General features: G+C 36.2%; 2 protein-coding genes across 3 annotated transcripts in view; both read right to left on the bottom strand.

Annotated features, from left to right (window-relative positions):
• Window positions 1–17,157, bottom strand: part of ak2 (adenylate kinase 2) — a 79,155-nt gene that overhangs the window by 8,535 nt on the left and 53,463 nt on the right. Inside the window, exon 6 of one of the 2 annotated variants that reach the window (XM_022220655.2) lies at window positions 376–595. The exons of the other annotated variant lie outside the window; for it this stretch is intronic. Within the exon in view, the coding sequence (XP_022076347.1) occupies window positions 376–595 (220 nt within the window). The remainder of the gene's footprint in view (window positions 1–375; window positions 596–17,157) is intronic. 2 annotated transcript variants of the gene reach the window in all.
• rnf19b (ring finger protein 19B) overlaps window positions 1–17,157 on the bottom strand; it is a 127,268-nt gene that overhangs the window by 87,868 nt on the left and 22,243 nt on the right. The window lies entirely within an intron of this gene.

The following is a 17,157-nucleotide window of genomic DNA, read 5'->3' as shown; positions in this document are numbered from 1 at the left end:
ACAAAAGTCAATATTTTCAAACACCTTCTGGTGAAGAGCATCTATCAACATGTAGGCGGCACTCTGCTCTGCCTAAATGTCAGAACCTTCAATCTCACTTGTTTACAGTGAAAGGCGGCAGAAGCAGCAGAAGGATGGTGTCAGTTAATCACTTCTTCTCTTTCAGGCTTGGATTTGGTGATGAAGAGTAATATAATTTGACTCCTTTCTGTTGCTACAACAGTGATTTGAGTCTCCATCTTCCTCGTTAAAGTTACATTTTGTTGCCACTCTGACACTCGATCAACTCTTGTATAATCTCCACCACTGAGGGGAAAATGAAAGCCACTCGAAGGGGAAGGAAGAAAAATTTTAAATGAAGAACACTGGTCTTACAGGCGGTGGCACGAGCGGGGACTTCCGTTGCAGCAGTGAAGGCAGCAACAATGGAGGCGAAGACGACATTGGGACTCTGGGCGGCGTCGATGGCTGTGTGGATGCCTCTGGCACTGTAGTACTTGACCAGAGGGGCGGTCTGCCGGTGGTAGGCGTCCAGACGGGAATGAAGCGTTGTCTCGTTGTCGTCACTGCGACGAATCAGCGGCTCACCTGTCACCTGAGAGCAGGAATCATATGAGGAGGCTCACAAAGAGGAGAACAAACATTCAGCTCATAACCAAAGTCAGGTCAGCAGGCTTTAGTTTCTGTGCAATGATCTCCTGTCTGCTTTTCTTCTCAGACAAATTACTTGTTGCTGCTCTGAAAGCCATCTGTTCGATTATTTTACCAAAACAAAGAGCATTAAAGCCTTTCCTTTCAAGGCCAAATGATTGTGTGTCACTGCGAGTGGAGCTTTGTTTACAGAAAGTTGCACATTTATACAAAGCAAGGATGTCCTGATTTGGGTTTTTTGATCCAATCTGAGTCATTTATTATGCACAGACTTTTTGGCGCATTTCCACTAAGTGTGTGAGGGCTCTGATAGACACACTATTGTGCATGTTATCTGTGAGTCAGTATGTCAGCAGACTTTCTTGAGGGAGTTAGCCCATTGTTCATAGTAAAATTAGTGACAAATACAGTGCCTATAAAAAAGTATTCAAACCCTCTTGGAAGTTTTTCCTTTTTATTGGTTTTCAACATTGAATTATGATTTACTAAATGTGGCTTTTTTGACAAGAATTTACGGCAAACAACTCTTTCTGGTTAAAGTGAAAACAGACTTCTACAAAGGAATTGCAAAAACCTCAATTTCAAAACTGCTGTTTGCTAATCAGCATGGTGGTGGCAGCATCAAGATGCAAGGACGTGAATCAAGTTCTGGAAGGCTTGTAAAGGTAGAAGGTGAAATTAATGCTGCAAAGTGTGACGAAATTGCAATTTCGCATACTCTTCTATGCACAAGATTTGTTTTCCAGCAAGACAATGAGTCAAAACATTCAGTCGAAGCTACACGGAAACAGTTAAACGACAAACTTTGGAAACAAAGCTGCTTCCAGATAGGATTTAAACTGTCTCTATGTTCGTTCTGATTCTTCACGGTCTAATCATGTAAGATTTCAGGCTTGATGACCAGAGGTTAATTCAGCATGCATAATGAATTAAAGCCATTCCCGACCTTGTTGCCTCTGCTAGTCTCTGGTCTTATTTCTTGCCATTGCTGCTCCTCCTTTGTATTTTCTACAACTGAGCAACCAATTCCCTGCTTTGTGTTTACATCAGCAGTTGCATCCCCAATGTACTTTAATGGACATTTACAGATGTTCTAGTATGTACCTGAGAAACACTCATCTGGATGCGAATCATTGTTTTAAAATAAAATAGTATCAGTGTGGATGTGGCCCGAAACACTCTCTGTAACCTTGATGTTACATTAACATTATTTATAACTGGTTTGAAGTAATGAGTTTAAAAATTTGCGTGACAACTCGGGCTGGGACTTCCCACTAATATCGAACAATTACAGAAAAAATAAAGTATTAAAAATTGGATCATATTTTTCTCAGGTCCCTAATTTCTTGCACACCGGTAACACTGATGCACACTCCAGCCCAGTAGGTGGCGGTAATGAACCTAAAGTCTGTTTTCCAGCTGACAGTTCCTATTGAGTGATGTCAGCGGACAAGAAAGTTTGGTGAACAGTTATAGAAGACGAGACTGCATTGAGCTCGTTTGGCACAAAGTTTTCTTTTAAAAATCTCCCTGATGTCAGCTTGGATAAAATCGTGTTTGTGTGCAAATTGTGCAGCAAAGAGTTTTCTGATCACCGCAGCACTTCAAGCCGACAGTGTCACCTCAATGTAAAACATGTTGCTGTAAGCACCAGAGCTAACATTAGCTATGACTGTCCTGCTACTGGCTAACTGTGCAGCCATCCCATAATAGACCACTTTTTAAGACATTGAAAGTGCTTGAGTTTACAAAAACTTTTAAAATGTTGAATATAATTGCACTTTAGTTTGCAGACAAATGAAAAATACACATAAATATTTATGAAACAAACGTTTTTGTTGTTTCACATATATGTCTATTCATCAATTCAGTCATCACTAAACTTTATGCGAATTGGAACAGTTTGCTTATTGTGTCAAATATTCTTTCTGGCATTTTAAAGGAAGTAAGAAAAATAAACTCATCATGTTGTGTGTATCGCAGCCTTCGGAGAGATGTGAGATTTATCATAAGCTGCACCTCTGTGGCCACCGGCTGCAGCAGGAGGAAGGAAAAACACTTCAGAGCTGGAGCCACAAACAAAACAACCAGGGGAGGATTTCCACCGACTGCTACAAAAGTAGATCACTGATGTCGGAGTGTATTTAAACACAAACCTACACACATCCTGCACAAAGCGGAAGCCGTGAAACACAGCCCATCACTCTCCATCTCCTCCGGGTCAAACTGGAAAATGCGTATAAAAAGCCAGCAGTTTCCTATATATACGCTCCCACCTGCTCTCCTCTGCAACACCTCAGCTGTCGTCTGTTGATTTCTGACTGTTTTTAACAAACTCCAACAGCAGATCTGGTTGCACAAATGTGGTGTGTTTTGCAGCTTTCTCCTCTCCACCCCATTTGGCCCAGGTGATCAGGCGCTCCTGATACGGAATTCAAACTGCGTGTAAAGATGTTTCAATGATGAAAGCTGCCACTGATTGAAGAAACACCCTTGTTATCGCTAACAGACGTCTTTGATGACGACAACACACCACACAACACAACACCACACACACACACACACACACACACACACACACTGCTTTTGTTTGCTTTTCAGGAAAGAGAGACTTCTCGAGAGCTGATAAGATATCTTTTCATCTCAGAGGAGCGTGACATTCAAAACGATTCATCCTCTTGTTCAGAGCTCTTCATCGCTCGCTCACTTCTCTCTAATTGGAACTCGCTCTGATCTGCTCCTCTAGTTTGATTATTGTCTCCGTTAACCAAACATTAACCACAAAGCATGTATGTGAATAACCTGAAGTCAGTACGACGAACCACTGACTGTTAAAGAAAAAGATAAGTAAAATCCTCCAGGAAGCCATGCAAATTTTCCTAGAAATCTGCAGTTTTGGAAGCTCCAGTTGGTGCTAATTAAACCGGCTAACCCAAGAATGAAGCTAAATAAATTCAAAGTGGGCCTGTAACAGTGGGTCATGATATGAATATTAACTATAGCAATCAAAACTGTTTTTATATCAGGCCTGTAAACAATTGAATTTCTGCTGTAATGCTGGACATTTTAACATGGAGTCTATGGAGAATCAACTCGCTTTTGGAGCCTCAAGTGGCCATTAAAGGAACTGCAGGAAAGCCTTCTATTTGAATTTTACTTTATCTCGCCATCAAGTTTTTTTATTTGTATACAGCAATTTTTAAGACATTCAGTGTGATAAGTGGCAATAAAATATAATAATTTGTGAATTTTCTGTGATACAGGGCTGCCAACTTAACTACTATTTAATGATGGATTTTCTTCCTCTGTTTCAAGATCTTCTTTATCACTCACTTCACTTCTCTATAAATTGCGAGACTCGGCGCGAGTACTGATCTGCCTCTCTTTAGTTTCGATTATTTTCTCCTTGAAGTTCCCATGTACACAACCATACACAACCAGGTAAATGAATACCTGAATTCAGTACGTACCAAACTATAAACTGCATTGTAAACATGGGTAAATCCCTCATGAAGGCCACCCAACGGTGGTGCGATCAAATCCGGGCTAATCAAGAATGAGCTTAACAAATTCAATGTGTGGATTCTAAGAAAAAATCACAGCCTGAACAGTCTCCATATTCACAAACATAACACAACCAGGGTACATGAATACCCGAATTCAAGCACGATAACCTCGACTGTAAAAAAAGATGGGTAATCCTCCATGAGGCTACCAAAGGTGTCCTAATTGCAGTTATTGAAGCTCAGTTGGTGCAATTAACCCACCTTAGCTTTTTAAGGCTCATAAAATTTTAAGAAGGTATTAGTTTTATAAATCACAAGCTGTAAAGTGGGTCATGGATGTGAAAATTAACTAACAGACACCAGAACTGTTTTTTGTATCACCTGTAAACAAGGTTACTTTCTGCTGTAAAGTTGGACATTTAAACACTGAAGTCATAGAGATCGACTCGCTTTTGGAGCTCTCAAGTGGTGATGTAAGGAACTCAAGTTTTTAGAGAAAGTTGCAGGTTTTAATAATAACTGAGGCAATTACTGATTACTGTTGCACATATTAATTGTTTGTAACAGAGCAATTTAGAAGAATCATGTCAACTGCAAAAAATACAAACAATCAATACCACTTCTAGATGAGTTATTTCGATGGTGACAATCTGTTGATCCATGTTTATTAAATGGATCGATTCCTTTGTCAGAAAATGTGCAAAATCTAATCAGTGTTATGTTTTGTAATTAACTCAAAGATATTCAGTTTACGGTCAAAGAGAGGAAAGAAAGGAGGCAAATATTCACATGATCGATGCTGCAATCAGAGAATTTAGCTGTTTTTTTTTCTAAAGAGAATTAACTCAAAACCGAATAATCGATTAAGCTAAATAGTGGCAAATACGTTTTAATTGCTGACAGCTAATCAATTATTTTATTTCACAATTAATTAACTCTTTAAACACTCATCGAGTCTAAATCTAACTACCAAATTATGCCATAATTCTGGTGATTTTAATCTTTTATTGCCAGTTGTTTAAATATTATTTATTATTGTAAAAAGACATTTAAAAATCATTATTACAAATAATTAAAGTTTAAGAAGTATTTTTTTTATTAACACAGTCCGGGATATGCCCATGAAAAATATGCTTGTCAAAAAAACGACCACAAAAAAGTATATATTTAATTATTTTCCACTTTAACTGATGGTTATATGTCTTTAACCAACAGTCTGTATCTAAATCAAAGGAATATTCATTTACTTGGAGGAGTTGAACCATTTAATCGACAGTTTGTGTTTACCTAATGATTAATGACTTTATAATGAAAAAACATTAAAAACATTTATTTTCTCATAATATAAATGGTAAGAGGACATTTTGGCGGGAGTCTTCGTAATCTGGGATCTGTTGATGTTTAGCACAGTAAAGAAATCTCACATGTAATGAGTTCTTAATATATATTCTTGTTTACAAAAAGGCTAACAAGGCTAATGTGTAGCTTGTTAGGCTAACTAAACTGAGCTGTTCAACTCTGTAAGCATTAATATCACTGTTGTGAGCAAGCAAAGTCCACGAATAAGGAGCTGAACCATTACATTAAAAAAACATCTTTGGGTTAAGAAAATGAACGGAAACCCTGCAGTTTTCTTAATCTCTGCCAAAGGTTGGCGATAAAAACTGCTCCAGTTTCAACTGTTAAAGCACTAAAATCTTTAGTGCTGATGTAAGTTGGTGTTTTACTTTCAGTGCATTTGTCATTTCTCACATTTTTTTTTCAAGAATCTTCGACTGGTTCGATGAAATCTTAGTAGAAACACACCGAAAAGCTGCAGCTCGGCCGACACAGAATTATATAGAAGGATTTACACTCGATGGTGATCTCATTTGAAGAATGTTTATTCCAAATGTGTGGACGATGAATTGATAAATGAAACACACAAACGCCAAAAGGCAGGAGACGTGTGGGTGTGCGCGTGTGTGTGTGTGTGTGGTGTGTGTGTGTGTGCTGTGTGTGGTCGTAGTTTGGCAGTATGGGCCCGAGCAGCTGAGAACTTCACCAATCTGGACCTTGCATTTGTTATCAAACACGCTCAAACACACACTTTGTTCACACTTTACCTTCTACAAAACACGCTGCTCTCAATTCAGCAGGCGAAATTCGCTTGGATTTGGTTGATTGTTTTTTGTTGAAATGTCTAAAGAAACAATTTTTTTAACATTTTTTTTTCAACCCAAAAAATGCTTGAAAAATTCCAAAAATGTTGACAAAGTTGGACACCAGAACGTTTCACTGTGAAAAATGTATATTTTTTTCCACATTTTCAAACTTCAAAACAGGTCAATTTGCACCCGCCAGGACAACAGGAGGATTAAACCTCCAGGACAAACTTTGATCATCGAACGTTTTAGTTCTCCAGCACGGGAAAGCAATCCTTTCTATCTATTGCTGAGCTATAATAGAACCAGTGAGAGAGTTTTATCGCGTGACTTTATTAACAGAGCTGCTGTGATAAAGCGTCCGGCCCAGTTCCAGTCAGGCTGAAGGTTTCCACAGACAGCCGCTGAGTCCTGCAGCTATAATCTACTCAGACAGTTGTTCTTGTTTCAGCGGGGAATCTGCCAGCACTTTGACGGTGTGCGAAGCCGACCATCGTGGCGTAAACCATCTCCACACCGTCCTGCAGCTGCACCAACAGCACCAAATAAACCACGGCACGTTCACCACATTACACTGTAAAAAACGGAAGGCATTTTAAAAAAAGTTTTAACTGTATTTTTATTGTGTTTATATAGGCAAAAAACACAGTAATTTTAGAGGTATTTGAAATAAAATGAAGTGTTTTACTACTAGTGGTGGAAGCGGTTAAAAAATGATCTAATATATCTAGAGGCTTTGTAATTTTAATCGCATTTTTGTCAAATACAGCAATATTTGACACAAAAGCACTTTTTTTAATTCAAATAAATGCGAAGCACTGATCGATGAATAGACACACGTGAACTTAAACAACAAAAAGTGTTTCATTTTATTTATCTGCATTTTCATCTGCTTATACATTCAAGATACTGCAAACTCAAAGTGAATTATAGCGATTAATTCAACATTTAAGACTTTTTGTAAACTCAAGCACTTCTAACTTCGAAAGTGGTCTATTATAGGATGGCCTACACCGTTAGGCCTCCATCAATTTCTCGCATCTCAATTCTTTATCTATGTGAAACGCACTACATTTGTCATGCGGTTGTGTCTGGTGCAGTCTCCTCGGTGCTCATTTTGCATAAAATAGAATTAATTCTACTTTAATGCAAATGCTACGGGTAGCGGAGGTAATCCAACACATCAACGGAACTTTTCGTTAGTAACGTCTTAAACGCCGTTGTTGAACTAAATAGACGATTTCAGCAGGATTATTTCCTCGCCTTCAAATGCATTCAGAAATACTTTTTGGGCTGAACGTTTGTGAAATAGAAAGAGAAAGTTTGGACAGCCGCTAATGTTGGTCCGACGTTGTTCTACGGATCTGAGCTAATAAGCGCCGCATGTGCCAGCTAGTAGGCAAACTAACTGATCTGTGCTATCTTCTGTCACTCCTTGTAAAACAGACTTAGGTCATTACGCCCCACTGGTGAGGTGCCATCAGGTTCGGCGTGCCAGAAATAGGAACTGAGAAAGACGCGATTAAATGCGGTTTATTTTACACGTAATTTTTTTTTCTTGTCAATCAAATCAAAGTTTAATTCTATAGCCTTTAAACACAGCCCAAAGGGTGACCAAAAGTGCCTTCACAGTAAAAACAAGAAAATAACTTCAGAACTAACACAGTAACTTAAAACAGGACAAACAATCAACATCACACTTATGGGAAAATTAGAAAATCAATTATCCTCAGCAGATTTTGAACCTTGGGAGGGAACCGGAGTAGCCGGAAGAAAACGCACCCATGCACAGCGAGCAAATGCAAACTCACACAGAAAGGATTCTGTGGAAGGCTGGGACACAAACCAGGGATCTTCTAGCTGTAAAGGCGAGAAGTTCTAAACCCCACTCACGCCAACTGTGCAGCCCGTAAATATAATTATTCTGTAATTAATTAATCAAAATTATAATAGCGTGAAAATCCCAGCACTAAATATTAATTGTGGGAAAAACCAAAACAAAACTATTGTGAAATTACAGAAAAATTAAGAAATTATAGAAATATTAATTCTAAATGTTGTAATTGAATTTAAAAAAAAAGCAGCCGCTACTAGTTTTATGCAGCGCTTTAATACCGTTAAAAACGACGATAAATCATCTGAAAGATCAATAATGTTGAAAACTCGCCACAAAGACAGCGAATGGAAAGACCACTCAGACCTATTAAATAACATAAAGAGGATAAATAAAAAATTTAAATGAGACTTTATGAGACTGGAAATGTGATTCAGGCTGGCGTGGGCTGATCTGGCTTGCATTATAGTCCACATTAGAAGGGACTGTAATGAAGCAGGGGATTGAAACACACATCTAACACACTGCACATATATAAAACACACACATACAATAAACAACGTATATAGTATATATATGTATATATTTATACACCGATCAGCCATAACATTCTGATCACTGCAGGTGAAGTGAAATAAAACTGATTATCTCTTCATCATGGCTCCCTGTTAGTGGGTGTGGATATATTAAGGCAGCAACGTGAAATTTTGTCCTCAAAGTTATTGGTTTTTTTCATTTCGGTCTATAACAGCTTGAGCATTCAAAATATATGGATGTATCACAGTATGTGAACAGCCAGTTTACGAGATGCTAATGAACTAGAAAAAAGATGTAAACCTCTAAATGGTGACAGAAAATGAACAACAATTGGACACAAAACAACGAAAATTTATGCAAAATGACAAATATTGTTATGCAAAATGAACAAAAAAAAAGATGGAGGAACAACCAAAATGTGACACAAAATAATCAAATGTGACAGAAACAACCAAAATCTGACGCAAAACGCCAAAATTTGACGAAAGCACATAAGGATGACCAGTGAATGAAATGACCAAAATGATGCAAAATGAACAGAAAAGATTGCAAACAACTAAAAATGTGACAGAAAATTTCCAAAATGTGAGAGAAAAATCACAACCAGAACCTTTCAAAATGACTCAAAAATGGCCCTCAACTGACTCAAAAAAAACAAGGCTTGCACCAAACCTGTACTTGTTTTTGTCAAATATTCTAGTGGTAAAAGAATATGCGTCCAAAAAGACTCGAACATAATGTCTAAAATGGCTCATCACATGTTTAAAATGTAAAAAAATGGTCAAATGACTGCGAAAATGTGTCCAAATTCTATACATTGTCCCAGAATGACTCAAAAATGTGTCCACAATGACCAGAAAAATAAGAGTTGCCACCAAACTCTACTTGTTTTTGTCAAATTTTTAGTGTTAAGACAGTTCACAATGGCTTGAAGCCCACGGCCGTCTAACTGCAATTGATTCAACAATGAATCAAACATTTTCACCATAAGACTAGAAATGCAAAATCATGCTGGTATATTCCTCCGTTGTTACACTGTTCCTTCTCCACTTGGTGCAGTCATGCAAGTAAACAAAACTACTAAAAAATGCCCCAAAATTTTCCAAATCTCTGCATAAAAATAACCAAAAACTAGCCCAAGATGACTAAAAATTTGTCAAAAATTCTGTCCCAACTGACTAAAATTTGTCTAAAATGTATTAAAAAAAAAATTTGTCCATAATGACCCAAAAATTAGTCCAAAATGTGCAAATAGAAGCAAGAAGGTGCAAAAATAATCCTTGTTTGCAAATGTTCTGCTTCTAGTCGCACACATCGTTACAAATACAACAAAACTACTCAAATGTGTCCACAATGACAAAACTTGTCAACAATTACTGAAAAAAATAGTCCAAAAGACTAGAACTTTCTAAAATTCCTAAAATTTTTTAAATAATGTCCGAAATGAATTGATGAAATCCATCCAAAATGACTTAAAGTTTATCCAAATTGATCTAAAATGATAAATAAAAGTTCAAAAGAACTCAAAATGGGTCAAAATAAAGTCAAATTGTATCCTTAAGAACTAATAACGTTTCCAAAATGTAATGAAAAAACATTTCTTTCCATTTTGTTTCTGCCAAACAACACATCGTTATTATGTCTGAAGTCTTTCCTGAGAACTGTTGCCTGCTGTTTACTGTCGTTTGCTGAATTCCTGATGAAGAGGCGGTTTTCCCTCAGCTGCAGCACCAACTATTCCCCAATCCCAAAAATCAGAATTAAAACAAAGCCATCATGTTCACGCTCTAATACGGCATGCTGTATACACAATAACTGTAAAAATATAAAGAATTTCATTGCCAAAAGACATGATGTTTTCAAACATTATTTTTCACATACGCTGTTATTTTCTTGTCTAGTGCTTTGTCATTAATAAAACTGCTGATATTTCTCGTCATATCAATAAACTGCTGATCTTGTCATTAATCAATAAACGTGCTGCTTTCGTCCCAGAATAAAACCTTTATTCTCTGTTTGGACTCCAGTCCAGCAGCTTGAATCCTGTTGCAGCGGACTAAACCCATGTTTAATCTGTGGAGCTGGTCCGGAACAGGGTGGTCCCGACCTCAGCCTGCCGCTGAAGTTGCATTACGGACACGTCGTGTGTTCTGTGATGTGTTACGCGCGTGTTAGCGTGAACTTTAGCGTGTGCTGGTGTGTGTTTGAGGGGGCTAATTAGTAGTCAATCAGCTAATAGACAAACTGATGCTGCTGGTAAGATGCTTCTGTCTGTTTCACACAAGCAGCGACCGACACGAAACTACAGGAAACGTTTCTGTTATCCAAACTGTTTGAAAAAAAGTGAATATGCTGATAAATGTATTGCAATTATAATAAATTATCTTTATTTAATTTTCTTTAATTATGTTTTGCACTCACCCTTCACTAAACCTCTCAAAAATAGAACCCAAGGCAATTAAAACTAATTGTTGTATTTTGTAAATTTAAATGTCTTATTTAACCAGGAGTAAAAATAAGATAACAAAGAATACCAGGGTAATTATTTTTTTTTGGTACTTGCGACCCAGACCCTAACTGGTCCTACAAAAGAAAATAATAAATTTAAATAAAAAGAAACATTTGAAAAAGAAAAACAAAATAAAAAAGAAAAAGGGAAACCCTAAGAAAAAAAAAAATTTTAAAAATGGTTTACATTTATGATTGAATTGATAAAATGTGTTTATTCTATAAATAAAATATTAATGAACAATAAGCAAGTTCTTTTTATTATTTTGTATTTACATCCAACCCCTACCTGGTCCCTACACACAAAGAAGTTAAATAATAAAAATATAAAAATAAATAAATAAATAAATATAAATAAATAAAAACAAACCCAAAAAGAAAAAACAAGAAAAATTAAAAAAATTAAAAGGGACCTCAGGAAAATATATAAAATTACGTACATTCATAAGCACTGATTTTTGAATAAATGCATTTATTCTACAAGGTATAAATTCAATGACAAATAAGTGTTTTTTAGTTGTTGTATTGCAACCCACCCCCTACCTGGTTCTAAACACAAAAATATTAAAATGTATAAAAATTAATAAATAATATAAAATACAAAATATTTATTTTAAAAATATGTATTAAAAAAGGGAACTAAGGGATGTTAAATTTATTGACTGATTTTGATGGTCCTACACAAAAAAATACATAAAAATTTAATAAAAAGAATAATAACAAAGAAAACACAAAAAGAAAAACAGGAAAAAAGAACTAAAATAAAGTTTTTAAAAATTAAAATGTGTTTACATTATTAATAGATTTTGCATAAATGTGTTAATCCTAGAAAATAAATACAATGAACAAATAAGTATTTAAATTGCTGTATTGCAATCCACCTCCTAAATTGGTTCTACTACTAAAAAAAAAATATAATATAATTTCATAAAAGATAAAAAATAAACACAAAAATGTGTAAAACAGTGAACAACGATTCCTTTTAGTTGTTATTTGTACCCCTCCCCTACATGGTCCTCCCGAAAAAATTATTTTAAAAAAATTAATATAAAAATTAAAACACAAAAAAGAAAAACAAGAAAATCTGTTAAATTTATTTTTAAAGATGACCAAAATTTTAATTTATTCAGCTACAATCTACGTCACATCAAGCTTTTTGGCTGAAACTTCCACAGTGGTGCAAAGGAATTAAAAACTTAATTATTAAAACATTTTTCCTGTGTAAAGCCATTTTCTTTGTCATCTATTTTTTTCACCTAATTTTCTGATTAATTAAACATGAAGGGTTTTACTGACTATAGAAAAAACATTTCCCTACAAGCTCCTTCTGTTGGTTTTTGACGGACACCTGAATCCATAATTGTTGATACATTTTTACCAGATGTAAAATGTGACTACAAGCCAACTGTTCTGCTGACAAAAGCAGCAAAACAACATTCATGCCACTGAGATTATCTGGAGGACCAACCTCAACTGAACCAGTGAAAGCCAAATGCGTGTTTTTAAAATATAAACGCTGTAGGTTTATATTGGTGACGTAACAGGTTTTAACGGAAGGACAAAAAAAGCAGCTGCGTTACAAGTAAAGGTGGAAACAAGCATCCAAACCTGTCCCTGTTAGAAACTTATAAAATTACTCCTGCAGCCTGTTCTAAATTAAAAGCCGACAAATTGCGCAACGCTCATATTTGTAACAAAAACATGCAATTTTGCTCCCAAAAAGAACCAAACGCCCCCAAAGGATGCAGAAAAAAGAGTTGTTATATCTTTACATTTTCTGTTAGCTGTGCTGCTACCTCATCTGTTATCATATCGCCTGCAGTCATAATGAAGCTTGGTGACCCCAATTAATAAGGGTTTTATTGTTTCAGATGCACTTCCAAACGGCCCTAAACTCTCCATGGTTCCGTCGTCAGGCACCGTATCCGGCCCAAGCACTTATTTTTTAAATGGATCGGCAGCCTCGTCCACGTTATTCAGTCTAGATGTGCCTTAAAAGTAAAACGCCGGGAACCAAAAACGTCCTCGGCGTCCAGGATCCTCTGCATCTCCGTGAAACATTTGGTTATGATGAAGAGAAGAAACGAAAAAAAAAAAACAGGACAACAACAAGCCGAGGGATTCCAGCGAGCATGCAGGGCCGCTGAGTTACGCAGATTAGATATCACGATGATTAACGAGGTTGAAGTGGAACACATCGCAGCAGAAAGAAGCAGCTTCAGATGGATTCAGACCCACAGGCTTCCTCCCACTCAGCTCCTTCACAACAAACACGCTAATTATTTATTAATTTACGTTCAGGAAGGTCATGCCTCTTTCAACCTCACACAGATGGACGACATACGCTGAAAACACATTCATTTAACAAGATTTTTTACTGCATTTATAAAAAACTATTTCTCCTATTTTTATAGATTTTTCCATGTTGTTAAAATTACAGTAAAATAACAAACGAGAAATAATTTTAACAAATAGCCAAAATTGGTAATAATTTTTTACAAACTGAAAATTCCCTTGATTGTTAAAAATTACAGGTTAAAAAACAAGCTTGTCTTTAAATTACTAAATAATGAAAAATAGCAATATTATACAGATATCTGCAGGTCGTTGAAAAAAAGACGTAACAATAAAAAAAAATATTTAAACTGTCATTTTACAGAATTTTTCCTGTTTTGTTAAATTATACACATCATATACCATGTTTGACTGCTAAAAAAAAAAACTTGTACATGATGTCCAAATCAGACACGCTTAACTATGAATTACACAATATTTTACTGGATTTAAAATCAATATTGCTATAGATAATTTGCCTTTTTTGAAAGAGATATTATGTATAGTTAAGAGATTTAAATGGTAATGTGTTTTAAACAGTTTTATACAGGCATTCTCTGTTTTTGTCTTCTTTTACATATAAAAACTCATAAAAGAACCAAATAAAGTATTAATTTTAATTCTAAGTGTCCACATCAAAAATCTGTGTGTTTTTAAAAACAGTAATTCATTTCCTTTAAAGGCGTGATCAAAAATTACAACTATTTTTTACTGTATATTTAAATAAGGCATAAATTAATTATTGTACGTAGATATTTGCTCCAAGTTAAAGAAAATTTAGATTTTTAAAAATCTAGTAAAATTAAACAAAAATAGCACAAAATCATCCAAAAAGTATTCCTTCAAACTGAGGAATTCTGGGACCAACCAGGTCTTGCTTGTTATATGTGATGCTTATATGTCCAGATTTTTAGCGGTGTCTTTGCTAAAATGAGTAACAGAACTTTAATTCATAGAGAGAGCTGAGTGTAGAAATTGAATTCAGTCTTTATGCTGTGAGTTAAGTTAAGCTACCGCCTAAAAGGGTTGTAGCTTCATGTTTAGCATAAAACATGAGATTTGCGTGTCAATTTTCTTGTCTAACGCTCAAAATTAAGCCACAAAATTATTCCTTAAACATTGAGCAATCTCGGGGACCCCAGCGGTCTCTTGGCTTTTAATATTTGGTGCAAATATATTCCAGATTTTTAGCAGTGGTACGCTTTGCTAATGAGATACAGAAGCTGTCTGACTTCAGTATGTTTGGGCTGAAATACAAATTAATTATACTCTTTTAATCTACCTCATTTAATCAACTTTCACTCTGAGAATCACAAAGTCAACAGGCAACCATATTTTATGTGTTATTCTTGCCTGTCAGCCAATTTAAATAGCCATTATTCACACCAATGAATCTTAAGTGGGTCACTCAAGATGCGTTCAAAACCTCTTTTTATAAAATAAATTGAGTCAAACTGCTCCAAATCTTTTCAATAAATCACATTTTACTCACCGTGAGCCAAGAAACACACCTACAGGCTTGAAACAGAAAACTTTTGAAAAAAGACCGGCTGATAATAAGCTTTCATACACTGCTGCTTTCTTCTTCATTTGCAAAGTCAGTGTGGGGCTGCCCATGAGCACACTAACACTGAACAAATGAAGCTGTTTCATTTCATTCATGTTCTTTATGTTCATGAGAAATCACCAGATTTACAGTAAACTGGTCTGGTAGAAACTGACAAAACACAACACAGCCTGGAAGACAGATGTTTTACTGGTCACAAATCAGCGTTTAACTTTCAAATTCCGCACATCTGCAATGAAAACTTTCCGACTTGCAGAACAACACCAAAATGTTGTTTTCCAAGCAGTTCATATGTTTTCTGCACGCTGAGTGATGTGCGCTCAATAACAGAGCTCAATTCTGTGGAATATCCACCCTGAATGTCAGATATGCATGCAAACTCTTCCCTTGGAAGCCAGTTCATAAAACAACATCTGCAAAGTCAGTCAGCTTATGAAAGAAAAACATATAGCCTTAACATCCGGTAAAATTGCTCTTAACCCAATGTTTTTCTGCCCTGAAACTGCCATGCCACAATTAATTGATAGAAGAAAACTATTTTAGAAAGCGTGGTGTAGCTGTGTTATTCCTGAGTTTACGAATGCTACACGCACCCCTTCTTTTCACTGGAATAGAATACAGTGTTGGGCCAAACGTTCCAGATCACCCACTTTAACGCATCTACTGATATACAAACTACTGTGTACTAAACTTTTCTTTCTATATCCTCCATGTATTTACTGGCAACTGCATTAAATTCAAAATTTTACCAAACCCTGACACCATTGATTATTTGGTTTACAGTAATTTTTATCGGAAATCCACCCTAATTCTCCTTTGACTGTTTTTTTCAGCATTGAATCTTAGATTTGGCTTTGCACAAGAATTTACCAGACTCTTTCGTGCCACACAGTTCACAATAAGAGCAATCAAAATTAAACATAAAATAAGTGATGCTGTGTGCCACACCACAACTGCTGCCTGTTCTTTTGCCAGTCACCAGCTTTGTGGAGATAGTGGCAAAAGAGAAAACTAATGTTTGAAAAAAGCTCATAATTAAGTTTCAACATAGAGTTCCTTAAATGGCCTTGTAGGAGAGACTCTGAAGTTTAACTGGAAAAGATTCTTTAGTCTTGATGAGACCCAAATTTTAGGCTTTGTAGAACAGTCAAGACTAGACGCTTTATGTTTGATACAAAACACTGCCACATCATCACCAAGCACACACCATTCCACATCATGAGCATGGTAGGGTGCAGCACATCATTGTGTAAGCATGGTTGGTGGCAACATTTAGATGTGAAGCATGGTAGGTTGGCCAGCATATGGTGGTGAAGCATCGGGTGGTGGCAGCATCAGGTGTGAAGCATGGTGGTGGCCAACATTATGATGTGACGCATGGTGTGGCAGCATCGTGATGTGAAGCATCGGGTGGTGGCAGCATCGTGATGTTGAAGCACGGGATGTGAAGCATGGTGTAGCTGGATTAAAGTTTTCAAATATTCCCAGTTATGTCTTCAAACTTCTTGTTTTGTCCTGACAAAACAATACAAAATTTAAATATAATGAATTTACGGCTCATGAAAAAAAGAAAAGAAAGCAATGTTACACAAATTTCAGAAGCTGGAACTGCTGTTAATTACTCCGCCAAAACGCAGAGATGATCGTATGTGGTTTGTCTGTCTGTCTGTCTGTCTGTTAGCAACATACTCAAAAGCAAACAATACGGATTTGAGCATGATTTTTCAGGGAAAGGTCAAAAGACACAAAAGGACCAAGGATAATTTTGGCAGGATGCAGCTTATAGTCTGATCCATGGATTTTGGGTTAACGATTTCTTGTAACATTGCAGATAGCAGGACCGAGTGTTCACTGGTTCTATGAACTGAACACGATCACATCAGGCTGCCTGCTGATGATCACCATGATTCTGATCTATGTACACATCGACAGCCCTGCAGACACACAAATTTTTTGAAAGAAATTCATGCGTCAGTCAGAAATCATTTTACAAACGACTGGGCAGCGCTTGGCGGAGTACTGCGCTCTCTCAAGTGCTGTTTCTTGTTGTGTTTTATGATTTTGTTTCATCAGAAT

Source organism: Acanthochromis polyacanthus, chromosome 11 (assembly GCF_021347895.1).
Source record: "Acanthochromis polyacanthus isolate Apoly-LR-REF ecotype Palm Island chromosome 11, KAUST_Apoly_ChrSc, whole genome shotgun sequence".
In the NCBI taxonomy this organism is placed as follows: Eukaryota; Metazoa; Chordata; class Actinopteri; family Pomacentridae; genus Acanthochromis; species Acanthochromis polyacanthus.
The sequence above is the reverse complement of the archived record's forward strand: the minus strand, read 5'-3'. Positions and strand labels throughout refer to the sequence as shown.